This window comes from Camelus bactrianus, chromosome 7, assembly GCF_048773025.1.
Source record: "Camelus bactrianus isolate YW-2024 breed Bactrian camel chromosome 7, ASM4877302v1, whole genome shotgun sequence".
In the NCBI taxonomy this organism is placed as follows: domain Eukaryota; kingdom Metazoa; phylum Chordata; class Mammalia; order Artiodactyla; family Camelidae; genus Camelus; species Camelus bactrianus.
This window is the reverse complement of record NC_133545.1, coordinates 10,634,742-10,661,402: the sequence shown is the minus strand read 5'-3', so window position 1 is coordinate 10,661,402 and position 26,661 is coordinate 10,634,742. Positions and strand designations below refer to the sequence as shown.

General features: G+C 54.5%; 1 protein-coding gene across 3 annotated transcripts; it reads right to left on the bottom strand.

The window, feature by feature from the left end:
* Window positions 1–13: 13 nt before the first annotated feature.
* On the bottom strand, window positions 14–18,539 carry LOC105070486 (transient receptor potential cation channel subfamily V member 6). 3 transcript variants are annotated; one of them, XM_074366895.1, is made up of 15 exons: window positions 18,427–18,539; window positions 6,510–6,607; window positions 6,242–6,364; window positions 5,735–5,872; window positions 5,354–5,452; window positions 5,036–5,211; window positions 4,381–4,527; window positions 4,086–4,298; window positions 3,684–3,770; window positions 3,505–3,581; window positions 3,119–3,284; window positions 2,679–2,745; window positions 2,101–2,369; window positions 961–1,067; window positions 14–699 (listed from the first exon to the last, which is right to left on the bottom strand). In XM_074366895.1, the coding sequence occupies exons 3-15, from the start codon at window positions 6,303–6,305 to the stop codon at window positions 420–422; spliced, it is 1,890 nt and encodes a 629-aa protein (XP_074222996.1). In that variant the 5' UTR covers window positions 6,306–6,364; window positions 6,510–6,607; window positions 18,427–18,539; the 3' UTR covers window positions 14–419. The 3 variants fall into 3 exon arrangements, with proteins under 3 accessions (XP_074222996.1, XP_074222995.1, XP_010955234.1); XM_074366894.1 differs by having other exon boundaries at window positions 18,422–18,506; XM_010956932.3 differs by lacking the exon at window positions 18,427–18,539 and adding an exon at window positions 14,044–15,121.
* Window positions 18,540–26,661: the final 8,122 nt, after the last annotated feature.

The window sequence follows — 26,661 nt, the reverse complement described above, 5'->3', positions numbered from 1 at the left end:
AGACACAGAGCAATGAGCAGGAAATGACTTTATTGGAAGGGAGGAGGTGGCCTCCCCCCAAAGCAGTACCTGTGCCCTCATTCACACCCCTTTCCACAGCCTCCTCAACTGTCTGCAGGTGTGATACCACCGTAGAGACCGGTGTCCGAGGCCCCAAGCCTTTCTTAAAGTGCTTTGCTCAGTGCAGCCACCTTCAGTTTGGCCAGGGTGGGTGACACTGGGCCCTGTGCTCAGCTGAGGCAGGGGCCAGCTCCTCAGTTTCTGATGCCCTGGAATGGAAGTAGAAGCCTGGGGGCAGTTGTTCCCAACTTGCATTCCTTGGGTTCACCCTACTCTAATCTTCCTGGTCAAGGGGGTAGAGGTCTAGGCAATTTTTTTTTTTTCCTGATGCTCTCAGGAGCCGATGTGAGAGGAGGCACTCAGATCTGGTACTCCCAGCCCTCCCCGTCTTCCAGAGCCTTGTTGACCACCCCCCTCAGAGTCTCCTGCCGAAGCCTCTCCCAGTTGGTGCTGCTGCGGGAGGTACTTCGAGACACTGAGGGGGTAGGAAGGCACAGGTGGGGGCCAAAGGGGTGGCCTAGCCACGTTTTTTCTGTCTTTTCCAAGTCTTTGTCCAAGTCATCCTCGGAGCCTGGGTTGTAGAAGGCATGCGCGTAGCGCTGGATGCGCTGCCGGTTGAACTCCTGTCTGTCCTCCACCCTGCGGGGACGGGGGACTCAATGGAAAGGCTGACCTTGGCCCAGCCCTTGGCTCCCAGCCCCTCCCCATCCCCACTGCTATCAGCCTTTTGCTTGTCTGCAGCCCCCGTGGACACAGGGGACGCCAGGCCTCAGGAAGCAGTACACTGGGGTCCAGCAGCTCTGTGGATGCTTTCAGGGCCTAGGGATCTAGCAGGTCCCTGCCCCCAGTGAGGCTTGAAGCTTAGGGAGCACAGGGATGCTGGCCTGTGCCGTCACTCACCGCAAGAACCAGCGATCTCCCAGCCCAAACTTGCACCCACAGATCCCAGAGCGAGGCCACAGGCAGCGAGGTAGCTTCCGTTCCAGCATCACTGTGGTGGCCACCACCTGCATGTGGGGACAGAAGGGGACCACATCAGAGGCAGGTGCAGACCGGGAGAGGAGAGGATGCTGGGCAGAGGGACAACAGTTTAGCAATGGCTGGGAGACTCATGGTTTCTTAGAGATGACAGGCACCACCCCTAAGCCGAGGATGGTGGTGTCAGCTTTGTCAACCCCCTTCTCCGGGAGAGTCAAGGAGCCTTGAGCCCACCGTGCTTCACCAAGCGACCTGACAGCCATGCCAAGCTGGTCCTGCAGAAGGTTGCGAGATCTTGCTCCAAGCACACAGGAAGGAGGGCAGAGCACAGAGAAAGGGTCCATGGGGCTACAGAATATTTTGACCCTTCAGGTATAAAGACTACTTAGAAATGCAACCATCCTCATGAGAAATCTCATATCAATACATTTGCATGGGAAAAATATTTTCATGAGCAAACCCTGTTTGGCCAGCTCAGGATTTTTTTTTAAACTCCATTTTCAATACAACACAGTTAAATACCATCCAATTTGAGGGATTTCCGTTTTTATTTTGCTGAAGTTTTGTTAAGATAAGTTATTTTCCAAGCCTATTTTTAAATGATGATTTGATGGCAATTAGTTCATTCTTTTGTCCCCATCATGATTATCTAGCTGGAAGATAGTTTCTGCTACTCTGGGGAGGTTTGGTGATATTATTTTTAACATGCCCAATTTTTCTGGGTCAAATTTTGAAGCCTTAACTCTTGCCCCCCCAAACGTTTGGTACTCTGGTTTTTATTCAGTAACAAAATTTACCGACTGCTGTTGTAGCCACTACCAAGCTTTACTTCTTGTTGATTATTCTAGAAATGACAGGTTTTAATTTTTGCAGAAACTGAGGAATTCTTTTCAGCTATTCCGGTATTGCTTGTGGTAATGCTAACCCAATTTTTCTGCACACTTTGCATTAGTTTTTCGTACCGTGCAATATCTGTTTAAACAGAGGGTAGGGTCAAAATATCCTGCTTCCAAGTTTGGCCCCATGACTTGCACTCACCCTCCCAGCCACCAGGGGGCTCACCTGGGCCCTCCAGAGCTCATCGCGTTCGTGGGCCACCCGCCAGTGGGTGTCGCCCATCATGGCAATAAGGAGGTTGAGCATGAGCAGAGCGGCAATGATGGCAAAGGCGGCGTAAGTGATGCCGTACATGAAGGGCAGGTCCACGTCATAGTTGGCAGGGCCATCGATGATGGTGAGGAACAGCTCAAAGGTGCTGAACAGCGCCATGGGGTAGTTGTAGAAATGGCCCAGGTCGTTGGGGTCCTCTGCCTGGAAGATGACGAAGAAGGCTGCTCCACACAAGGGGGTGAGAGTTACTATGGCAACCATATACGTGGCTAAACCACAGCCAGCTCTTTGCTGCCCATCTCAGTCCCGTCTCCTTCATCTCCAGGATCACCATCCCTGCACTGCATCACTCCATACTTCGGGTTCTTACAGACCCTCATTTTCCATATGGCTCACCCTCCTGATGCCAAGAGCCCCCTCTCACCTCCGCCTTCCTCCCCATCTTCCCCCCAAGTTTATCTAGAGGCTTTCTGTGCTTTCTAATTTCCTCCAGCCTCTCCAGCCCACGGCCCCCATCTTAGATGATTTACCTGAGGCAAATCCCAGGATGACCACAGCCATGAGCCAGCAGAATCGCATCAGATCACCAAAAATCATCTGGAGGGAAGAAGGGGAGGGAGGACATCTCCACACCGGTCCCTTGAGCAACTGTCCCTTACAGCCTCTAAGAGGGCTAACCCTGCGGCATCTAAGAGCACCACCCTCTAGGATAGAGTTGGCAAACTATGGCCTGCAGGCCAAAGCTACGTGGCCTGTTTTGGTATGGTCTCTAAACTAAAGGACCAAAAACTATCCTTTTTATAAAAAAGGATTGAGAAAATAATGAAGAGTTAAAAAAAAAAAAAAGAATATGCAACAGAGACCACATATGGCACACCAAGCCTGAGATGTCTGGATCAAGCCCTTTACAGAAATGTTTGCAGCTCTGCTCTGGGACATTTCTCTGGAAAGCTGAGGAGGAGGGACTGACCTTCTGGATCATGATGGTGAAGGGGCCCAGCATCTGGAATCCTCGGGCAAAGTACATGACGTTGCACCAGCCCAGCACCAGCGCAAAGGACATGGGCACCACCTCCCCGCTGGTGCTGGTGAGCCGCATCACCATGATCATCAGCACCGTGCAGGCGTAGGTGATGCTGGGGGGAGAGCGGGGAGTGAGAGGGAGACTGGGCTGATCTGGGGATCCAAGGGCAAGACAGTGGTGGAGACAGTTCCTCCAGACTCAGCCATCACAAGCTCGATACACAGGGTCACACACACATCGGAGAGGGAGGGGTCTCTGGAGTCAGGGTTGTCTGGGGGTCAGGAATCCAGGGAGTGAAACTAGAGCCTGAGGATGGGAGGAAGAAGACTCACAAGAGCACATGGAATGGCCCTCCGATGATGGTCTGTCCAAAGAAGCGGGTGACTCCTACCCGGAGGATGTCTGGAATCTGGAAAGAGGCCAGGAAGACACAAAAGCACTTGTAGACTGAAGCTCAGGCTGGATCCCTGGGGCTGCCAGCCTCACACCTGGGTTCCCGACCACAGCGCACCTCTAAGAGCAGGATGATCACAGCTCCAAAGACAGACACCAGCTCCCCCACCAGTCGGAGGTGATCCTGGGGGGTCACGTAGGCCTCCTGAGGGGAGAAACACGGTCAGAGGACTCAGGGCTTCCCTGCATCGGCGCGGCCTGCCCCCTGGTGCAAGTCAGCGCCCCCTGATATACAAGGTCATCAGCCTGGTCAGATTCTTTTTAACCCATTTGGTTTGACCATCTGAAACTCTGCTCTGAGAGCATGTCTGTTTTTGTGTGCATGTCTTTTGAGTGTGCATGTCTTTGAGACCTGGGCAAGAGGAGAAAGGTGGGTTGGAAGACAGGAAAGCGATGACGTGTCTGAGAAAGGGCAGAGAACTGAATCCAGCCCAAAGCTCTGCTGCCCCTGAGGTCTCACCTCAAGCAGCTTCTGCTGGAGGAGGGTGTTGTCTCGGGGGCTGGTTTGGTTGCTGGTCCTGGGCTTGAGGGGGCGGTAGACACAGCACATGGTGAAGCAGACGATGTAGAGCAGGTAGATGGCGCCCAGCATACAGAAGTACGGCCGCCCGTGTCGCTTCCACTTGAGGCTCACCAGCTCCTTCACTGGCGTCTGGTCCAGGATCTGGCGAGCCTGCAGCAGCAGGAGGAAGCAGCTCAGAGACCCTGACCTCCCTCCCCAGCTGTGCCTGGCCCTGCAGACCACACCCCCATACCTCCCGCTTCTTGGAGGTGACGATCAGTTCCAGCAGGGATGGCTCCTCCCCCTGGGAGTCGATCTCCGTGAGGTCGTAGAGGGTGGAGGTCAGCGGCCCGCACGTCCACTGGATGTGCTTCCACTTCTGCATCAGGTGCTGGAACATCTGAGGTGGAGGGTGGGGAGACGAGCGAGGAGGGGCAAGCAAAGGGGACTGTCATGTGTGGCTGGGAGGCTTGTCCAGAAGGACAGTGGTGCTCAAAGGGTGCCTGCTCTTCACCTAGAAACCACAGCCTCCTGGGCAGAAGAACCTGTCTTCACGCCAACCTCCTAAGCTCGTCCTCTTCCCTCGCCACTCCCTCCAGAGCTTGGAAAGAGGGGGTGAAAGGATTCAGGGCTGCTGCCCCGGGCGTGAAAGGGCAGGTGGACGGAGGCATTACACACCACTCCAGGGTGGACTCTAGGCTCTAGAAGCCTCCAATAACTCAGGGGAGAGAAAGTGGCCGAGAAAGGGGACAAGGAAGACAGGGGCCGAGAAAGAAATTTCAATCAAAGCTGAAAACAGGATCTCAGCATTTTAGGGAGGCCCACTCACATCTATTTCCTTTAAGGGCCAGACAGTGTAAGATGAAGGTCAGAGAGGGACATGGTGGCGCTGGGGGAGTGCCCCTCACCACAGTGTTGCCCTCCACTCCGGCCAGCTTGAAGGGGGTGAGGCCCTGGTGATTGGGCACGAGCTCCAGGGACTGCAGGCGGTCCCCACGCCTGTCGTAGGACAGCAGCAGGTTGTACATCTGGCAGGCAAAGGTTTTGTTGGGCTGGAGGACAAGGATGTGCAGCACTGTGTTTCCTAGGGGAGGACACAGGTGTCACATGGCCCCTGGGACCAAAGTCCCCGATGCTCCCCGTGACCCACTGGGTGGGCCTGGGGGCGGCCCGAGCCCCTCCCCTCACACCCCCAGCGTCCCCGCCCTCCTCAGCCCGGCTCTTACCCAGGGAGTCCTGGGCCCGGATGTCAGCTCCGTGCTCGATGAGCAGCCTCACGATCTCCTCGCTGCCCATGCAGGCAGCAAAGGACAAAGGGTGCTCCCCTGGGGGTGCAGAGGGCCCCGCGCCATGAGCATGCAGGCTGGGATGGGCAGTCTCTCCAAGTGACTGCCCCCTCCCCCATCGCAGCTCTGGGCCTGGGGACACTTGTCAGCAGAACCAGAGACAGGGGTGGTGCAGGGGCTGTGGGGTGGGGGGTTGGCTCTGGCCTTCAGCCCTGTGAGGGCTGACCCCTCCCAGCTTCACCAGGCGTGGAGCCTCCCCTGCCCTCCCTCCCTCTGCTCCTGCCCGCCTCCCCGCCCCCCGGCCCTGGCCCTGGCTCTCACCAAAGTAGATGAGGTTGCGGGGACTGAGGCGGAAAGCTGAGCCTAGAGCTCTTGCAGACACGCTGGCCCCGTGGGCAAGCAGGGCTCTCACCAAGTTCATGTTCTGGTTCATGATGGCTATGTGCAGTGCCGTCTGACCTGGATCAGAGAGCCCTCAGTCATGGGGTCTGTCCCTAGGACCCTGCAGGTGGTCCCTCCCATATCTCCACCTGGTCCTCTTCACCAGGGCAGTGGGGGGAGGATGGTGGCAGTGGGGCATCCTGGATCTGGCAGGGTTCCCAGGGGATCCAGCTACTGCCTGCCTCTCCCCACTCTAGGCCTCTCCATTTCAGCGGGTGGTGCTCTAAGGAGGTGCACTGAGGATGCCAAGGAAGAAGGGAGGTGAAGAGGGGAGGAAAGAGTAGGGGGCTCAGATGCCCTCTTGGTTTCCCCAAATTATCCACCGCAAAGCTGACTTGAAAATTCTGCTGGACACCCCTCCCTCCGTCCCGGGCCCTTGTCCCTCACCTTCATACAGCTCAGATGTCATGGGCTCCTTGACCAGCTCCGGTGCGGCCTCCATCAGCACCATGGCGGCCTCCAGGTTGTCATAAAGAGCGGCTATGTGCAGGGCTGTGTCCCCCAGGGCTCCTGGCATTGACAAAAAGAGTCACACAGCTTCTCAGGAGCAGGGAATGGGGACCTTGGAGATTTCAGGGCCCACAGCAGAAGGTCCTGGGCTATCCTGGGGGACCTGACCCAGGAGGAGAGGTGTCCTGAGGGCTCTGCCCCTTACCTTTCTGGTGCACATCACAGGCCTCACTCTTGAGCAGCTTGTTGAGAGTCTGGACGTCATTCTCTCTGGCAGCTCGGAGGAGTGGGAACTCCCAGATCCTGCAAGAGAGTGGGCGTATGCCCAGTTGTGGATCAGGGGGTGATGGCTTTGCTCCATCATATACATCAGCGGCAATGATTGCCGAGTTCCCTCAGCCAGAGAAGGGGTGCCTCTGGGGCCCCCAGGGACAGAAAGGGCTGCCTGAGCTCTTTTTCTGACCAGTTTAGTCAGCCCAGCCAAACCAACTTTTCCCCTTTAAGCTTATGTGGAACACCAGAGACTGCTTCCCCTTCCCCTGGGTGCTGGGACCAGAGTGTGTGTGTGTGTGTGTGTGTGTGTGTGTGTGTGTGTGTGTGTGAGTGTGAGTGAGAGAGAGAGAGAGAGAGAGAGAGAGAGAGAGAGAGAGAGAGAGAGAGAGAGAGAGAGAGAGAGAGAGAGTCCTGTGTGTACTGGGTAGGGAAGGCGAAGTTTTAGTTAAATACTCATTCACCTCCTGACCTGTTGACTTCAAGAGCAACCCTGGTTTAGCTTCACTTAAAGTCCTGAGATTACCTTCTGAGATAAGCCTTGTTTTCATGGACTAAGGGTACAAGGCATTCCTCCCTCATATCTGTGGGGGAGGCCAACATGTAGAGGCTGGCAGGTTTTCTGTCGCGTGACGCTCCCCTTCCGAGCCCTACCTCAGCACAGCCCTCTGACCCTGGCGCTTTCCTCCATCAAACAGCATCTCTGGGGCTCAATCAAAAAGCACCCATGGACCTTTTTTTTCCCCCTAGCTCCTAAATCAGTTTATGGTCTCTTCCATCTTCCTATCTGCTTCTCTCTTGTTTTAGGCAAAGAATCATCTTCTGTGACTTCCGAGTTTAAACCTATAACAAACTAAAAACCTTTTAAAATATCAAAAGTTACCCCCAACTAAGAGCCATGGGGTCCCTTTTATTTACTTTTCTTTCTTGGCCCAGAGCCACTAGGTCTTTCTACGGGAGTGAATGAAATAACACGGTTTATCAGAGATGGCCAGTTGTGGGCATAGGAGCTCATACACGGAAGGACTGGCAGCAGCAGGAATTCCGCCCCAAGAGCAGGGGGCGGGAGGGGGACCAGGAGAGCAAGGATGGCGCCCGCTCCTGCGTCATGCCACACAGGCGGCCACCAGCCCTGTCATTTCAGCATCTCTCTCCCTTCAGTCCCTACCTCCTCGTTCCTACCGACCCTCCTTAATCCACGTCCTCATTCTCTAGGCCAGAATTAGCAAAATGTTCTCCTAACTAGCTTCCCTCCAGCCGATTTACCCCCAATCCATTCTTCTTGACGCTGCCAAGATACTCTCTCTAAAGGGCAGAAGCAACCACAGTTTATAAAAATCCAATGGGCTCTTAAATGCCCAAGGAAAAGAAACTCAGAAGCCCTCTTCAGCCTTTGTGCAACGACTTTTCCATGCTCTCTTCCTCCCACTCACTCCTCCCACTCAGCACTTGGGCCTCACCGCCCCAGGGTTTACCATTCTTCCCATACCTGTGCTAAAACTCTCCCTCCACCTGGAATCCAGCCCCCCCACCCCGCCCGATTCCCGCTCTGTTCTGCGCTGCCCATGCCTGGGAATATGCCCCACGTGTGGCAGACGCTCACTACCACCACCTGTAGAATCAATGAATTGTAGCAATGCCAGAAGGCGGTTTGGCTTTCCTGTCCCTCCTCATTCTCTCCATCAGCCATCCCCCTGAGCCAACCCTAGGCAAACATATAATCTAAGTAAAAAATAGTATGCTTGGTATGCACACACAGCTGCAAAACAAGTTTGCTATGCTCCCCGCGCCCCCACCCCCACCATTACCCCTATCGTCGCTACACCCGGCACCCCCACCCCCACCACCCCGACCATCACCATCATCACCCGCACCATCTCCACTACCTTTTCCAACAATTTGTCCAAACCCTTCCTTTATAGATATTCTAGAGCAAGCACTATTCCCCATCACACGCGCGTGCACACGCGCGCACACACACACACACACACCCGGGATGTTTTCCACCCTCTCCTCTGGCCTTACCATCACTTCAGCATTTTCCCTGTGTGCTGTGGTTAGTATCTGTCTCTTCCTCTACACTAGGGGTCCTTACACTTGGGGTCCCTGAAGGCAGATAGCTGCCACTTTCTCTCCTTTGTATCCTTTCTCAGCCCTCCTCCAACTAGCTTCTAGTTTTGTGCCTCATTTTGACTAAAAGCTAACAGTAAAGCTGGAAATGAGTCCCAGGGGGCTTCTGACCCAAGTGCAGAGTTCTGCTCCCTGCTTCCTAAGACATGAGTGGGGAGGCGAGTCAGTGGCAGACCCAGAGCTATCCCTCCTGGTCCCCACACATCTGTGACGCCTGTAAGTGTCCCTCACAAACCTCCATTCACCACGTATTCTGTTTCTTGTCTCTCCTGACTGCCCTGGTGGTCTGGGAAGGACAGGGAGCTACTCTTTGAACGGGGCTTACCAGATTTACCAACTACAAACATGAGGATGTTCAGTTAGAGGTTAATTTTAGATAAACAACAAATAATTTTTTAATACAAGTATGTCCCTTGCAATACTTGGAACATACTTATACTATAACAACGGATTTGTTGTTTATCTGAAATTCAGATTTAACCCAATGTCTTATACTTTATCTGGACACCCCAATCAGATCACACTCTGAGTGAAGAACCAGCTTATGACACAAATCAGTGAGGTTTACAGAGACATGGCCTCTTCTGGGTGGCCAACTCCAGAATCCAACAAAGAGGGAGGACAATGTGTGAACGAGTGGGTCCAGGGAAGCAAGCAAAGCCATCACTTGCAATAGCATCACAGGGCCACAAGGGGGCAGACGAGAAAGCCCTTGAGGGCATTCTTGGCAGTAAGGCAGATCCTCAGAACATCTATCTTTGGTCCCCCTAAAAAAAGGCACAAGAGCAGACCCCTCCAAAGATTCTTGTGTCTGGGGAATAAGTAGTTTCTTCCAAAGCAACCCAGCACAGAGGTTGAAATCTGGAGCGAAATCTAGACATCTTCACCAGACACCTCCCTGGCCAGGAAGACCATTGACAAAGGTCTTCCGATTTTAATGGTTAAATTACATGCACTCCCTTCCAGGGGAGAGTTTCACTTTGCTTAGTAGAATACACAACGTTACTACCAGAATCTCTTATTCACAAACGGTGGGTTAGAGCAGAGATACTGCACCGGGGGGATTCCTGCCGCCTCCCAGGGAGTTGGCAATGTCTGCAGACGGTCTGGGTTGTCATGGTTGTTGGAGAGTGGGTGCTACTGGCATCGATTGGTTAGAGAGTAGGGATACTGCACAGCTTCTGACAAAGGGCAGCCTCCCCGTCACAGAGAACTCTGTGCCCAACGTGCCGAAAGTGCCAAGGCAGAGAAACCCTGACCTCGAGGTATCATCATTCATAATCAATTTTTAAAGAAAGGATTTTTCACGTGAAAAAGAATGAGCAACTCCCTCTGCATGTTTTCTTACAAATCATTAAATACTCAACTAGAAGGGAACCAAAAAGGTGAAGACTTTGAAGCAACCGCTGATTAAGTATTTAATAAAAGAATGTAATAGATTATAGAGCAGATAACAACATGAAAGGTGATTTCAGGATTTAGAATGTCTTGTTTTGCTGGACAACTACAAAACTGAACCATCTGTTCAATGCTGGACTGGTGGAAACCCTGCTATAACAGTTCCTGGCATAACCTAGCACACTTTGTATAGCATGAACAAAGCACTGATCTTCCCTGGGGGACACTCTGGGCCCTGGTGCAGGATCTGTCGTTTTCCCTCTGTCCCCGTTCCCTCCACCTCGTCCTCTCCGCCTCAATTCTTATGGATGTGTACGCGTCTGTGTGTGCACTCGTGTGTGGACGTGCACCTGTGTGTGCAGCGTGCACAGGCAAAGTTTCATGTTTCGTTGCTGGGAAACAAGGCAGGATCAAGAGTGTCTAGAGGAGAATTCCAGTCAGCCTTTAGAGCTTGAAAGCCCGTAGGAACCTCGTCTAATCCATTCACGTAACAGATGGAGAAAGAGACCTGCGGTCCCAAGGTGATTTGTCCAGACATGTTGGAGGAAGCGCGGGGCGCTCATTGGCCATTTCTCTGTCCCTATTCTCTGTGTGAATCACGGGGGGCTGTATCCACACGCGTGGATCCCACTGGTGTCTCCACACTCTCCTCTCAGAGGAGCGTGCTCGCTGGGCAGGGGAGGGCACACACCATCTGGAAGCTCAGAGCCTGGTTCCCAGGTGGATACAGTTCTAACAGGAGAAAGTTCACAGCCCCTCCAACTCACTGGAGTTGCCTTTTGACTGTGGTGTTTTTCTAAATCACAGCGGTCCCGTATTTTAAGTGTGCTTTTCAGCTTCCAAAGCAGCATCTCACTAGCACGTTTGTGCTTTACAACCCCATGACACAGGCTGAAAATTCTCTCATTTTTCTACAAAGGAAACTGAGGCAGCCTAGTTAGTTCATTGCCAGAAGATCAGACAGAGTTAAAGGCAGAATGCTTGGCCAGGAACCTAGCCTCAGGCTCTCACCACTAAATTATGTGGTTCTTCTAGTTGTGTGGCTCTTCCCAATTTTTCTGGGGTTGGGGTTGCTGGCGAGGGTGGGGAGGGGGTGCAGCTGGAGCAGTGACCACAGATGAAGGATAGAGCAGCCATGAGTGGAGGAGGCACTGGCCACTCGGGGTGACCTCCCTCCAGCTCAAGTTCTTGGCTATGGGATGAGGAAGCCAAAGGTTGGGGAAGTGGCTAAGTCCAGACTTGGAGCTGGTCACCTTTCCAAGTGCCGGAGGTGTATCCTGCACATAGGAGACATAAGCGCCTGCAAGTTGCATACGTGTGCGTGTAATTTACTGAAGCCTGGAGTCGCCACATGCTGCAGAGTCCCAGCACTTACCTTCAACAGACACAGCGGTTCACACATGTCATGACACAGGGATCTATCTAAACAGAAGAGATACTCTAGTGTTCCCTGCCTTCCGCCAGCTAGAGGGAGGGTGACCGTGCTAGCAAGGGGGTCGGGGAGGGTCAGATGAGGCAGCCTCTGGAAGCCGCCCTGCGTGTCCCACACCAGCCACAATCAGAGCCCGCAGTGTCCTCCTCTAGGCTCCCATGATGCTTGTTCACAGCCTTCTTAGAACACTCGCCAGGCTCACTCTCAACCCAAGCTGACACCCATTGGTGCGTTTTGCCCATGAGAATGTATGTGTCTTGAAAGCAGAGGATGTGCTATGTTTGTTTCTGCAAACACAGCGGAGTGTTTTATGCTCAATGGTTAGTACATTGCATCTCAGTAAATAAGACAATTCAAGGCCAAGAGAGAGACGGTGCAGAAGACTGGAGAGCAAGGTGAGAGTTCAACTCAGATCCCAAAGGTGTCAATTTAAGCAGAGGGGGTGGCAACTAAGACCCAAAGAAGTCTACCCGAGAGGGAAATGCTGGGTTCCCCGTATTCCTGGAGAGACCTGAACGCCTTCCCTTCTCATTGGACCATGCTCCACCCACTGGAATGCCCCCAACCCCACCCAGAGTCCCCCTCCTGGCCCAGATCCTGACTTCATCAGGCTCACTCTGGGTCTGCCCCAGTCATGGGGGTAACAGGCCCACAGCTGGTCTGGGGATGATAGGAGATAAGAAGGTGCTGGGCACATTGGTTGCTTCCTTCCGTCACTCCCTCCTCCCCTGGCCACACTGTCCTTATGTACATGGTCAGCTCGTGTGGTCTAGTCACCCACAAATCTTCCCTGAGGCTGGTGGATGGCACAGCCTTGGACACTCTCCTTCCTGGCCCTTCCAGGTCCTTCTGGGGAGTACCCACCCAGAGGAGAGTCAATAGTCCAGGCTCCTGGTATCTGGGAAGAAGGGGACCAAGAAAATTGTGCAGTCAGACAGGGGAGATCTGCGAGTGGTGGCGGTGGGGGGGAGTCCTTCAGAGCAGTGACAGCGGGACTTCCTAGCCCAAGCCCGCAAGAGGACATCCTGCCAGATGTTCTTAAGAAGAAACGGGGGCAGACAAGACAAAGAGAAGCCGCCCAGGGCCCCAACCCGGGTCCTTGGCTCTGTCTTTGTCACACACAGGCACCCAGGGAGCCTCTGCTGCTGCTGCCAAGCCCCCAGGCCTTTCTGTGCTCCTGCCTGGCTCCCCCCGCCCTGGGGTCCCGAGAGTGGGATGGGGATGAGTGGAACCAGTGATGGCCCAGTCACCAACAACAGTACCATTCTGTTGCCTCAAGATGTCATCAGCCAAACATGTGCTCGGCCCCCACTCTCCCAGGCCTGGCGGGGAGAGAGGTGGGTGGCTGGTGTGAGAGACCAGGGAAGCCAACACTCAAAAAAAGGCAGCACGTCCTCAGCCCTGAATCCTTGAGCAAAAGGAGGAAAAAACCACAGGGGCTCCAGGAAGCCCCCAGCCTCCCGGTCAGGCTCAGGGAGGCCCCTGCATTTGGAGATGGAGAAGGACCCTCAGATACAAAAACTTTGAACTTTCCCCTATGAATAGACATTGTCCCTGCTTTCTGATGGGCCCAGGAAAACCCCAAGAGGACTTCCTTCTAGCCTGCTGGTCCTTGGTGAGGAGATCCATGGGGACTGGAGACGAAACCACCCATGCGGATGGCCTCAAGCTTCCTCGCCACCTCCCAACTCTAAGCCACCATGGAGGCGGGGGGAGCGGCACGTGAGCTGAGGGACGTTCCCAGAGGCTGGGAGCAGCCAGTGAGGTTTACTTCGGGCTCAACCTTTAGAGCTTCTCAAATTCTTCCAGCTGCATTCGATGGATTCTAAGCTCATCTGGTATTTTGGCTCCTTGCCCGTGCCCCTCTCTCCTAATAGAGGGTAATAAATTCCAGGGCTGGATCCCAGCTTCCTTTTCTCCAAAACATCCCCACCATCCCACCGCAAGAGTCTGCCACAGAGAAGGGCCTTGGTCAAAGGCTGATGAGATAAGTGCGCAGGACTGATGATCACATTTTGTCTTCTTTTGTGGTTACTGGGGTCTGCGGTTCCCTGTTCCCTCTCTGCCTCGTTCATCCATTCATTCATTCCCACACGTGTCTCTATGTGTGCTGTGTGTTTCTGCCAAGACTGTTCTAGGGGCAGGGTGTGGAGATATAAGGCATTGTCCTGCCCCACCAGCACCTCTGGGGTCCAGGTATATGATGCCACCATCCTTCCAAGGCCCAGCAAGGTACCTGGCCTTCAGAGATGTACTCCCAAGAGGTTTGCATACTTGCTTGCATCTTAAAAATAGTGAACACCTGTGCTCATACTGGTCCCCTCCGCTTCCACCTGGGGCCCTGAGGAACTAGCCTTACAGGCCAAGACCCGAGGAGCCAGGCCTGGGAGAACAGTCTTCCCAGACGGAGGTGCCCAACAAGCTTGAGACGGGGCAGGGGGCACGAAAGGAAATAGTGGGGAGAGGCACAGGCCGGCCGGGGGTGCGGGGGGAGCAGGTTGAGGCTTACCTCTTCTGCTGCAGCAGATTCTGCTCATCTCGGCTCTGAGTGCATGACTCTCGTCGCTGCATCCACTTACAGAGCCTTCTCCATGGGCAGAGAGCGAGCCCCTTCTTCTTGGGCAACGACAACCCCATGGAGTGTAGGACCGGCTCCTTGGGGGGCTGGGGCCAAGGCCAGACCCCGGCTGGACTCAGCCCTGGGGCCACATCAGCAGCCCCTGGGGCCGGCCAGCCCTCTGCCCGTAGAGGTCCCGTCTCTGGCCTTCTTGACACTGGAGGAGTCTCCCTGAGGTGCACCCTCCAGACTGAGAGGCCTCCGAGTTTGTTCCACTTGGCAGAGCTCGGACTCCCGCCACTGGGCTCCTCCGTCAGGAGCTCCTCCTGGGAGTGAGCAGACACTCCCTTCCTCCTCCCAAATTACCTGAGATTTAAAGAGACAGGCCAGCAGGTCTGCCTGCTGGCTGGGGCCTGGCTTAAGCTCCCTGTCTACCCAAGGTCTCCTGTCTCCAGCCAGGCCAGAGAAACTGGAGAGGCCTCCTTGGACTTTGGGACACTCGGTGACCTTTTATAGAAGGACCTGGAAAGGTCTAGCCTGAGATACTCAAGTCAGTGAGGGAGGATGGGGAGGAGTCAGGAAGCTCACCAAGTCTGAGAGGCCCCAGGGGTGCCCCGGGAGCCCGCTTTTCCCACAGAGCCTGTCTGGGCCTCCTTGTCCTGGAGACAGCTCTCCTGGACGCTCCCATTTAATTTCTTGCCCGGCCAAGAGAAGGTACATAAATATGGAAAACACTTAGTCCCCTCGCCAACTGCGGGTCAGTGGCTTTCTGTAAAGGGCCAGAGAGTAAATGTAAATATTTTATGCTTTGCAAGCTGCGCACAGGTCTGCAGAACCTGACACACCTACTTCTTGGTTTGTCTTTTGTAGCCCCTAAAAGATGTAACATCCATTCTGAGCTCACGGGCGAGGGCACAAAATGGCGCTGTGGGCAAGATCTGGCCCCCTGGGCAGAGTTTGCAGACCCCGACTCCAGAGCTCTCGAGGCTTGTTTCCAGCACAACAGAGAAGGATTGGGTTGCCAAATAAAATACAGAATGCTCAATGCAATCTGAATGTCAGGTAAACAACGAAGAAGTTTTTTTTATATAAATATGCCCCCAAATAATTGCAAATATTTTCTCTGGCAGCTTCTAGTGGACACAGCATTTATTTACCACTACTGCCTTCTGGGCCCTTAACGAAGTCTTCCCACGGCAACTCACATCAAACCTGCGAGGCAGGTATTATTATCTGCATCCTATCCATGGGGGGAAAAAACCCTCAAAGCTCAAAGTGGTCAGGAAAATCACCCAAGGTCTTCTAGATGATTAGGAGCGAAGGCCAGATTCAGGCCCACTTCCCTGAGGCCAAGTCCCCTGTCTTTCTGTCCTGCCACACTCCCATCCAATTGGCAAAGAGTGTCCCTGAGAGGTAACCGAAAGGACTTGCGTGGTGAGGACCTTTGGGAGCACAGCCCACCCTGGTCCCACGGTCCCACAGCACAGCACTCCGCCCAGAGGGAGCTGGGAGCCCTGTGAAGATCACTGTCCCGTCCAGGAGGAGCGGTGGGGGCCCTGGCTTCTGCCCTGCCCACTGCAAGCCGGGGACCAGCTGGCCTGGGGTGTGGGTGGCTGGGGTGTAGAGTCACAGGTATGTATGTGTCCCTCCCAAGCCTCAGAGTCTTTTTTCTCCACCTGTCTCTGCTTCAGAGGCCTGGAGGACACAGCCGGGAGTGAGTATGTGCGCACACCTGTGCGATCGCTGTGTGCAGGTGTGCAGGGGAGAAGGGAAGTTCCGTGCAGGGGTGGGGTGTCTCTGGGGGCGGGGTGGAGGAGGGTCACCCTCGAATCAAAAGAGAAAGCAGTGCTTCTGTTCCTGCTGTTGGGGCTGAGGCCAGGCCTTAGATCCTGAACAAACAGCGAGCTTCGATTAGCTGCTTTCCCCACCCACCCAGGGTCAGCAGGTTCGTGCTGGGTGGGGGGAAGGCGCCGGACCCAAACCTTGAACCCAGGACCTTTGTGCCCATTAAGCCTGTTTGTCTGCCTGCTGACCCACTCACCTCTCTGTCCTGCTGGGCTCCAGGCAGAGACCCCAGCTCAGGCCCTGGGGGGTGGGGGGAGGGGAGGATGAGGCACAGAGGTGTTTGTCCCGTGGGGGAGGAAAGCTCCAGGAGTTGTTCAGACTTTCCTTTCTCCACCGCCTCCACCTGGTGCTACCTTGGCAGGGTCACCGGGGCAGCTGGGAAACTGAGAACAGACTCAGAATGGCTGTGGAGGGCCGTGGTGCAGCCCCAACTGGGAGCCCAGGAGCTGCTGGACTCTAACTTCTCTGTTTCAGGCACGGTTCCTCCACCTGGACCCAATGGATGCTCGGGAAGGAATAATTCTTTAGGGAGGGACGTCCTCCGCTGTGGGGTACTCAGCTCTGACGACTCACTGGGAGACGGCAGTGTCGCCCTCTGCTCGGCTGTGACCATCTGCAGTGTCTTGAGACATTGCCAAATCCCTCTCCCTAAAGAAAAACTGATTCAGGGCAGAAAAGTGTACGCACACGTGCTTTTCCTGGTTTCTCCCTCTGTCCTATGTCTTTCTGTGGTTCCCCCTGTGTTTCCTCTCTCACTGCTTCTGTCTCTGCAATTGTATCTGCTCCCTTGGTCTTAGTCTCTGTGCTAGCGTGGGTGTTCATGTGTTTGTATGTGTGTGAGTGTGTATGTGTGTGTGTGCACGTGGAACCCTGGGTTTCTTCTTCCTCTTTCTCTCCATCTCGGCCCCTGTGTTTGTTTCCCTGTCCGGCTTACTGTGTCACCCCATCCCTGCTCCCTGTGTCCTCTTGTGGGGACATCTTCGCTGGGTTGTCATGTGCAGGGCTGGTTGGACCCACCAAGAGGCTGCAAGGATGCAGATGGCCTGGGGTGGCGAGGTCAAAACCACCGCTCACTCTGCTTGGAGTTTGCTCCAGTCACTGGGTTCACAAGCCCTTGTGTGCCAGCTCAGAAAGCCTGCACGGCAGCAGCTGGCGGGTCAGCAGGTGAACACAGACACACGCACGCATGCACACGTCACACACACGTCACAAGCACGGCCCAGGTCTCCACCAGCATGGTGCTCTGCTAGGATGCCTAGCTGGGAGCCAGGTGAGCTGGGCTCCAAGTGCTGGATCTCTGGCCACCTGGAGGGCAGTTTGCGCTACAAACCCTCCAAGGTCCTTTCCAACTGAAACATCCTGTGATTATGAAGAAACATGAGTCACAGGAGGCTCCAAGTGTATGCAGTCCCCCGGCCTCTGCGGGTCAGGAGGGCTGAGTTGCAGCAAAGCCCTCATGCACTCTTCCCCACTAAGTGACCCTGCTGCCTGGGCTGCCTTTCTCATTCCAGTTGCTAACCTCGGCTCCAACCCTTTGCCCTTGTTTCTTACAAGCTTTCCATCCTCATCCCCGAGCCGCCTAAGCGCTTGCACCACAGGGGGCATCATAGAGGAGCTGCTCTCTTGAAGAGACCTGGGGAAGGCCTGGCAGCTAGTTCTGCCTTCCCAGATATGCACATGCACATCACTGGACGTGTGTTTCCGCAGGGCACGTTTTATGTCAACTGCATCAGTACGTCACAGCAGTGTCGTAGGATGCTTGTTTGTGTGTGCAGCGGTGTCTGTTTTCTGGCATCCTTCTACGTGTAGATTTTAAAATTTACAAGCAAGAGTCCTCTTGGACCCTTGCCCCTTTGCAGAAGGTGCCCAGAGGGCATAGACGGCCACAGGGATGTGAGCATCCCCACCTCCCTTTGTCGATTTCCCTCCACTGCCTGCCAGCTCTCCCTGCTCCCGCCCCACCTCTGCACAGAAGATTGATCTGGCCTCGAGAGATCTCACTTGGTTTGCAGGCCTCCCCACCCCCTCAACAATTTTGAGCATCTTGTCTAGGAGGTGACAGGGAAGCGGCGGCTGCTGGTCTGTGGAGGAGCGGGTATGCCTCACGTGGTTTGTTAGTGGCCTGAAGCTGTAAAGGGAGACCTGCCGAGCTTTGACCCAACCCTGACTCTCTCCTGAGACCTCTGCAGGTTGGGTGAGGACTCACAGCCCCAGCGTGGCCCCTCTGGAGACAGAGCAGGGTCGGGAGGGTGTCGCAGTCCACAGCCTTTCCTTCCTGGGGCAGAGCTTCTGGTCCTCCTGACCAGGCTTCCCAGAGCTTCTCTTTCCTCTCTCTCCCTCTCTCTCTCTCTCTCTCTCTCTCTCTCTCTCTCTCTCTCTCTCTCTCTCTCTCTCTCTCTCTCTTTCCCTGTCCAGACCCCAAGGCCACCCCCCTTTCCACTGGACTCCTCTACTCTGCTGCCTCCTGCCATCTGCTTTTACTCACCTTACCTGCTCGCAGGCAGTGCGCAGCTCGCAGACCAGGAAGCCAACCAGAAACGCGGCTGCTGAAGCGTGCACAGCTCCCAGAGAGCTTTCCAAATGTGCCCCAGTGAGCCTGGCTTCTGGAAGAGGCACAGAGAGCGCAATTGACATGCGATCAGAACAGTGGTGTTCCAGCTCCAGTTCCATCCGAAATCACGGTGGGACCTTGGCCAAGTCACTTACCATTTAGTGTCCTGGTCTGCAAGAATAAAGACTCTTAAGCTCTTGAGATTTCCTGCTCCTATGAACACTCTCTGCTTCCCCAGGCAGGCCTTCTCAACTTCCCCACGCAGAGAGGATGGAGCATAGAAGTGACCCCTTATTGCTTAGGTGAGATCTGTCTGTCTGACCCTAAATCACAAGGGCAGATGCTCCGTGGAGCAGAGAGGAGAGAGGGGAGGCAGGCAGAACACGGGGACATGTGACTTTTGATCATCCTCCGGCCTTCTACATGACAGGATCCTGTGGTCCTGAGTCGGGAGAGGGTGAAGCCCTCCCTCCCCCCACCAGGATTCCCAGGGCTCTGGGCAGCTGGGGACAGGGCTGGGGGCCAGGTGTGTGGCAGGCAGGCACACCTGGCTTCTCTCTCTGCTCCCATCCGCTCCGAGGAAACAGCCATGGTTTGAGGCTCTAAGGACAGGTTCTAGCTGTTATCTCGAATCAGATCATCGCTATTAAAAACCCAAACCCAAAGACAAAACCCTTTCCCAAAAGCACGTGTTCAAATGGAAACTGCAGCCCCGCAGAGACAGCATTTTATTGGCCGTCCTCCCCCATTGTGTCCCCACCTGCACTTCTCAGCCTTTGTCTCCCCACCAAAACAAACTCAGTGAAAGGGCAAACGGGGTGCTGATAAGAACTCTCAAATTCTATTTATTTAACACAAGCACTCACCCAAACACCCCACCACCACTGTCATAAAAACCGAGCTAAATGCCAGACCTGCTGTAAAAGTAGGGACAGTAGCCGAATGTTGGGGAGAAACAGTGGGAGCTGGCAGGTGTGCTGCCTCCGGAGGCCTGGGTCTGAGAGTCCAGGGGCAGAGCAGAACAGGGACGGAGGGAGTGCGCTGGGCACCGGTGCCTGCGGATTTGACTGGAGAGGCAGAACTGAGAGGGAGCTCTGGGTCTCCTCTTAACGCCACCCTCCGTGGAGCGGCAGCCCAGGGAGCAGGTAGGTCCCCCCTTGGACTTCGAGGCAGCGCCAGGCTGGGGCACAAGGGACCGGGCAAATTCTAAGGCAGGTACCCGAGCGGCGCAGTGGGAGGGTGAGAGGAAGAGGGAGAGGCCAGACCAGGGGGCCGGGAGGTGGTGTCCCAGCTGGGAACAAGGGAGGCACTGAAGCCAGACTGAATGTTCTCCAGATAGATGTCCGTTGGGCAATTTCAGACCTACGCAGGCAGGTCCCTGGTCAGCCCTGGTCCCAGGTCAGCCCGGGAAACAGAGAAAAAGACCTTGGCTGTTGTGCACCTTGGCTGACTCCCCTGCCCCACTGCATGGGTTTCCCGGACCCCATGCTCTCCTGTGTGTGTGGGGCCCCATGCAAGTGGGATCTGCTCAGCACACGTGCACCTGGAGGAGAACACAGCGAGCTCCTGATACGAATCTGCTCACCGGCCAGGAGGAGCCAGCCCAGCCTCCACGGGCTAGGCTCTCAGGGCAGTGCTCAGGCCCCTGGCTCCCCTCCCGGGCCCCACCCCCTCTTCCAGGACATACTGAATTCCCAGCTCCAAGAGCTGACGGTTGTGTCCCCAAGCTACAGGGAAGTCCAGAAGCCAGTACGCAGTCCGGGTTGGGCCCCAAATCCTTGCACGTGGGCCAGAGCACAGGAGATGTCAGTGCCCAGGGCTGCCCGTTGGAGTGTACACTGGACGTGCCAGTGTGTGGTTCTGCAGCCAAGGCTGTGCCCACCGTCAAAGGTGACACATGGTTGTAGAAAATGTTTACTTTCAGAAGTACGCGAGTGCCTGTGAGCTAGTATCAAACCCAGGTGTAGATTTAGAGGGTAGCCCCCCACCGGCTGGGTCTGGATTTGTCCATACAGATGGGCAAGAGGAGCCACCGTGGGGCCAGGTCCCTCCGGGAGCTCAGAAGCCCTAAGTCACTGTCCCGCTCTGGACTGGTGAGCTCTGTGACCTCAGTCATACAATCTCTCCGAGAATCAGCTTCCTTGTCTGTAAGATGGGGATCACGATCCTGCCGTGTTTACTCCGTAGGGCTGTTGTTAGGCTGCCAGAAGACAACGGGCATTAAAAGACTCTATATGCCGAACAGTGTCATACGAATGCCTGAGAGTCATGGGCTGCATCGTCCCTGCGTGGGTGCGAGTGTTTCAACGCATCCAGGAAATAATGCTCAGATGTCAGAGCTTTCCTGTCTCTGGGCCCTGAGTCTCATGGAGGAAGGACCACAGGCCTTGGGGCCAGATACCTCTGTGTTCAAAGGCAGACTCTGCTAATTACTAGTTGAGTGATCTTGCGCACTTAAGCCCACCCCGTGGACCTCGGTGTCCCGTCTATCAAACGAGCAGTCAGAGTCACTTGGCCTCAGGCAAGGAACATATCCTCTCTGGGCTGTGTCCACCTGTCAAAGGAGAGAAACAGCCGGTGACCTGCAGGCCTGTTGTGAGGATCAGGTGAAGCAGGTGTGGGAGGCGCTTGGCCTGTGGCAGATGCACAGTAATAGCCTCTGCCTGTTTCCTCGTTTTTTCTTCTGCTGCCTTTTTTGTGTCTCGGAGCCCTTTCGGTGACCAGCTTACCCTCCCACAGCCAGACCCCTCGTGGGACCAGAGGGCAGACAACTTCCATCTGCTCACCCTGCACTGGGTGGATTTCTGTATCATTCAGCCTATGGGCCTCACCCATCTCCCTCCCGGAGAGACTGTTTAGATCAAACTCCCTTGTTCACTGATGGACTAGGAAGAGGAGAACTGGGGTCTACGGCATTTCCCTGGCCCCAGCTCTGTAACGGCGTCTATCCCGCCCCAGTTCAGGCAGATGCCTCATGTTAATTATCTGGTTCATAAACTCTAGCTCACTCCTTGAAGCTCCACTCAGATGTCCACTCTTTCTTCTCTCTGCGCCCATCCTCCGGCTCCCTGGTGAGTCCCAGCCCATCTCCCCTTCTTCATGACCTTCCTGCAAAGACTAGCACTGAATTTACGCTGTGCCTGTACCTGCCCACCCCCACCACCACTGCTTGCAGAGCCTCAGAGGAAGAGGCTGAACCACTCCTGTTCTCCTCTCTCCCCATCCGAGTACCTGGCGTAGAGTATATGTTCAACTGTGTTTCTGTACCAAGGAAATTGCAAGAGAAGGGCCCAGAGGGGACCGGGGAACAGGGAAGGTGGCAGGGAACTGTGGGTGCGCAGGTCGTGTGTGTCCTGGGAGGAGAGGAGGGTGTGTGTGTGTTTCCAGCCCACACAGAGAAAGCGGCTTCTGCCCTTGAGAGATGAACTGGCCTTCGGAAGGTGGGCCGGGCCGTGAGAAGCAGCCCGGATGAAGGGGAGAGTGTGGTGAGCACGCCACTGCCTCCCTCCCACCCGCGGGTCCTGAGCCCCCACTCCTGGCTGGCCTGGGACCCTGGGGGAGAGTGTGACCACTGACTGAAGCCATGGGGCCTGGAGGCCGTCCACTTCTTGCCCAGCAGGTTCCCCCTCAGAGGGGGGAGAGGATGAAGAGCGGAGACTTCTGGGAAGAGGAGCAGCAACGTGCAGCTGTTCCCTCTAGGCCTGGTTTCTATGAGGCAAGCGGCGGGGGGCGGGGGGAGGGTAGTTCCAGTCTAAGAGTCCCTGCGAGAAGAGACTAGCCATCCATTTAAGGTCACAAGCTCTGACCCAGGGGCAGGAGACAGTCTCTAAGGCCTGGGTCAGAGGTGAGCATCATGCAGCCACAGTCTTTGATAAATCTGTCTCGCTCCTTATCTTCTTATCTCTGAACCAGAAGGCCATGTGTGGAGACAAGAAGAATGGAGGAAGACATGGAGGAGGAGAGGTAAAGGAAGGCAAAGATATTGCAAGGACCACTCCTTTCATCAGTGAAACTTCGGTGGCGCGCACGATTTTACGTGTGTGCCGCTGTTCTGTGGACACAGCCGTGGCAGTTAGACAAGTCCTAAGTGATCAGCTGGTACCAGGGCTGAGTGGGAAACTGAAATGGGGTTTTGACCTGCACCCAGCATCTCTCGAGGGCCCTGGCTCTCCAGTGGGGATGCGCGTGAGGACGACAGTTGGCAGAGGGCAGCTGAGTGGCCCTCGGGTTAGCCCAGAACCCAAGGTGGCCCCTGGCCAATGAAGCAGACCCCTCCCACAGATGTCTGGCCCCACATACATGAGTGGGGGCCTCACACAGCACCCCCTTCCCCACTCCGGCCCGTGGCTCTATCTGCCGCCTCTTCAATGCCACAGAAACAAAGAAGTGGGGCAGGCGATGGGGAACATCCCACCTGGGTGCCCTCCCAGGGCAGAGAGAGGGGCTGTGTGACCCAACTTCCCCACCCCTGTGACACCACTCAGTGTTACCTGGTCTAAATAGTAGTTTCCTGGCGTATTTCTCATTGTTTTCTCATTAGCCTTAAGAAACAGGTGGGCCTGGCTCAGAGAAGTCAATGATCCTGGCCACGTCAAGGTCAAGGCATTTTCTCTGCTTCACCAAGTGATCTCAGCTGCAGGAGGGGTCTTGCGGGCAGCCCCCACACCCCCCATCCCAGCCCCTGCCACCACGTGCCGCCCTGTCTCTGCTCTCAGGGAACCGCAGAGGCAGTCCTATCTCAGCTCAGCCTCTCCTTTCTCCCCTCCCTCTCTCAGCTTCACACCCCAGACCTCAGCTGGGATTTCTGCTGTCAGCATCAGTGGGGGATGCTGGCCCCTGCCCCTCTTCCCACGGTGGCTGCAGGCAGAGCACACCCTCAGGGGCTGAACCACCATTCTCCCCAGAACCCAGAAACTTTTCCATAAAATACTTTGCCAACAGTTGGGAGGTGACACATTTTTAAAGTCCAGAGGTACCTGTGAGAACAGACCCTCCTCCCATCATCTTCTTGCCTCTGGCCAGTGGGGCACATGGAAGCCAGACTGCTCTGCTTGCCTATTCTGAAGAAACCCGGGAAGGCGGGAATGGGAGGGGAGAATGGTAAGCCTAAGGGGGGACCTAAAGAATTCCTGACCTACGAACAGCAGTATTTCTTTTGCCCTGCTCCCCTGTCCCTGTCCCTGCAGCCCCATGAATGAGCCTGCCAGGAGAGCATCTGCCAGCTGCGCTAACCCCTCGGCACCTGGGCCACTTACCGCCTCTGTCGACAGCAACGCCTGAGTGTCTTTCTTTTCGTTTCTCACTTGGGCTCTTGCGGGCAGATGTAGGCTCCCGTGGATCGCCTTGAGTGCTCCTGTTACCAGGCGCCACGTGCCGGTCGGTTCCACGAGCTCTGCCCCAGAGCTCTGCTGCTGGGGTCCTTTCCTTTTTCCCTCTTTCTTCATCATAATTCACACTCCTTCCCCCCACTCACCTTCTCTCTCTCTCTCTCTCTTTCTCTGTCCCTCGAACACACAAAAATACTTACAAGCTGAGAAAATTTCCCGAGGATGACTCATGTTTGTATTGTTTTTCATCCCTTCCAAAGTGTTTCCACCCCTAGTATGTTCTCATCTTTAATTATTACAACCTCAAACAAAGGTAGGGTTTTTTTTTTTAACCATCTTTGACAGGTGAAAGAAAATGTGAAATATATCTAGGGGGAAAACTTAGAAGAAAAACAGGTCAGTCATTCATAGATTTGGTTAATGAATATTTATTACACACTACATTGTACCAGGAATTATGCCAAGCACTGGGAACACAATGGTGAGTAAGATGGCCATCACATTCTCCTTTTGTGGAGGTTACAGTCTGTTAGGGAAAACAGACATTTAAACAAATAAGTACAATAAAGTGCAGGGTGTATAATAAAAAAGAAAATATAGGTGGCTTAGAAACAGAACAGGCAGACTCTAACCTAGCCTATGGGTCAGGGACCTCCCCCAGCCGACACACACAAAAACACAAAAACACAATATACGATTGTTAAACTGAGACCAACAGGATGAAGAGAAGTTACAAAGATGGAAGGGAGGTTGGGTAGAAAAGAGAGAAGTAGAAAGAGAAGTAGAAAGGTCCAGAAATTGTGAAGGTCAAAAAGAAGGAGGACATAGCAGAACTAATACTGCTTCATCCTGGGGAAACAGAGGACCAGAGGAGACAGGTGTGAGGAAACTGGAGAGGATGCCAGCTGTCAGCTCATGGAAGGGCTTCCAGAAGATCACAGGTCGAGGCAGGAGTTGCATCTTACGAAGATCAGTTGGGATACAGTGTGGACTACAGATTGGAGAAAACCAAGATGGCATGCAGAGAGAGCAGGTAGGAACCCACTCCTGGAATGCAGGTGGCAGATGACAGTGGCTCATTTTGGAAGAAGAGCAATAGGGTTGGGAGAGGTAGAGACAAGTGAAACAGTCTTCCAAACAAGTGAAAAAAAAAAGCAAGATGTATTTCTAATATATTGTACGATTATATGCATTTCTAGAGGAATAAACACACATGTATGCTCAGATATGCACAGAGCATTTTTGGAAGGCTAAATAGCACACTTTTATTTAATGAAGAAAATTCTCCGGGGAGAACCCCCAAGGGGGTGGAACGGAGGTGGGAAGGCTGTTTTCTTCCTCTGTGTCTCTTGTGTGCTCTTTTGAGTTTTGTGCCATGGGATGCTACCTAATCAAAAGCAATTCTTTTTCAAAGGAGATGTTTTAGGGACTAGAATCCGTAGGACTTGAGACTTACTGGGTTTGAGAGTTGAGCCAGGTGTGTTGAGGACGCCGCCTAGGAGTCTGGCTTAGGCAATTTTGTCTGCTTATTTGGTTGGACATGCTGGTGGAGAAGCAGGTTTGGTGAGGAAGAAAAGCTGTTCAGTTTGGGACATGTTGAGTTTGAGGTGTCTGTGAAATATCCTGCTAGAGCTGTCCAACAGACAGGCATCCAAGCTGTTGGTGCCTGGAGCTCAGGAGACAGATCTAAAGTGAAGATAAAGGATCAGGAATCTTAATGTGTGTCAATACCATCTACGGATGGGAGCCAGAACTTCCCAGGTGGTGAGGGAAACAGAGAGCTTTGTGGACCAAAAATATTTAAGGGGTTGGTAGAAATGAAGTAGAGTGGTGGCGGGGGTGGCACTGGACAGGCTGAGGAGTGGTGAGGGGTTGACGAGCATCTGAACGCTACAGAGAGTTTGCGCAAGACTCAACCGATCAGTGGGCTTAGGGACAGGTAGGTCACCTTGCTGAGAGTGCTGTCAGCAGTGTGGAGAGGCCAGGTCAGATCACAGTGGGGTGAGGACTCCGTACGAAGTCAGTAGACAGTGGAGTCTTCATTTAAGAAGTCTGGCCCTCAGGATGGAGTAAAAAGACAGGGCAGGAGGTGAAAGGAGAAATGGGAGTTGAGAGAGGGCGATTACAATGTCTCTGAAGATGGGAAAGAGCAGGGCCAGGTCATGTGCTGACTGGTATCGCCAGTGGGGAGAGGGACGCCGAAGATACAAGAATGAGACGAGTCAGGGGGCAGAGGGATGAACACAGCTGCCTGAAGACGGAAGGGGAACCGCATCTGGAGCACGGATGGGAGTGGAGCTTTACACAGGAGAGGGGGCGCTGCCACCGGGAAGGAAAGGCAGGGGAATCACGGCGACTGAGCACGTTTAGGAACCATGCCCCCTGTGTTCCGGCGTGGTGGGAGCGTGTGCACGCGTAGCTGCGTGACCGCCCCGTGCTCCGCGCTCACCTGGGCTTTGAGTGAGTCTCTGGGTGAACCCGCCTGCGGTCTCACAAATCCCACTTACCTTTTTTGCTATTCCAGACCACAGTCCTGTTAGAAGTTGTTACGGCTTTTTGGTGGGGGTGATGTTAGCGCTGGAGACCAGGGCGGGGCTGTAATGGGGGCCCTGGACACCTAGTTTCCCAGTTTCCTTCCTAGAAAGGGATGGCCCATGCTGTGTTGTTGCTGGACCCCCCACAGCCCAGCACAGGGGCAAAGGGAGACGGGGGTGGAGGATGGCTGTGGCAGGAGACGCAGCCAAGAGTTTGCTACCTCCAGACTTGTGGATAACTAGCTGCTAACGGGCAACTTGAGGGACAGGTCAGGAGCAGTCCCATGAAATAAATGATGGTGCCATCCAAGCA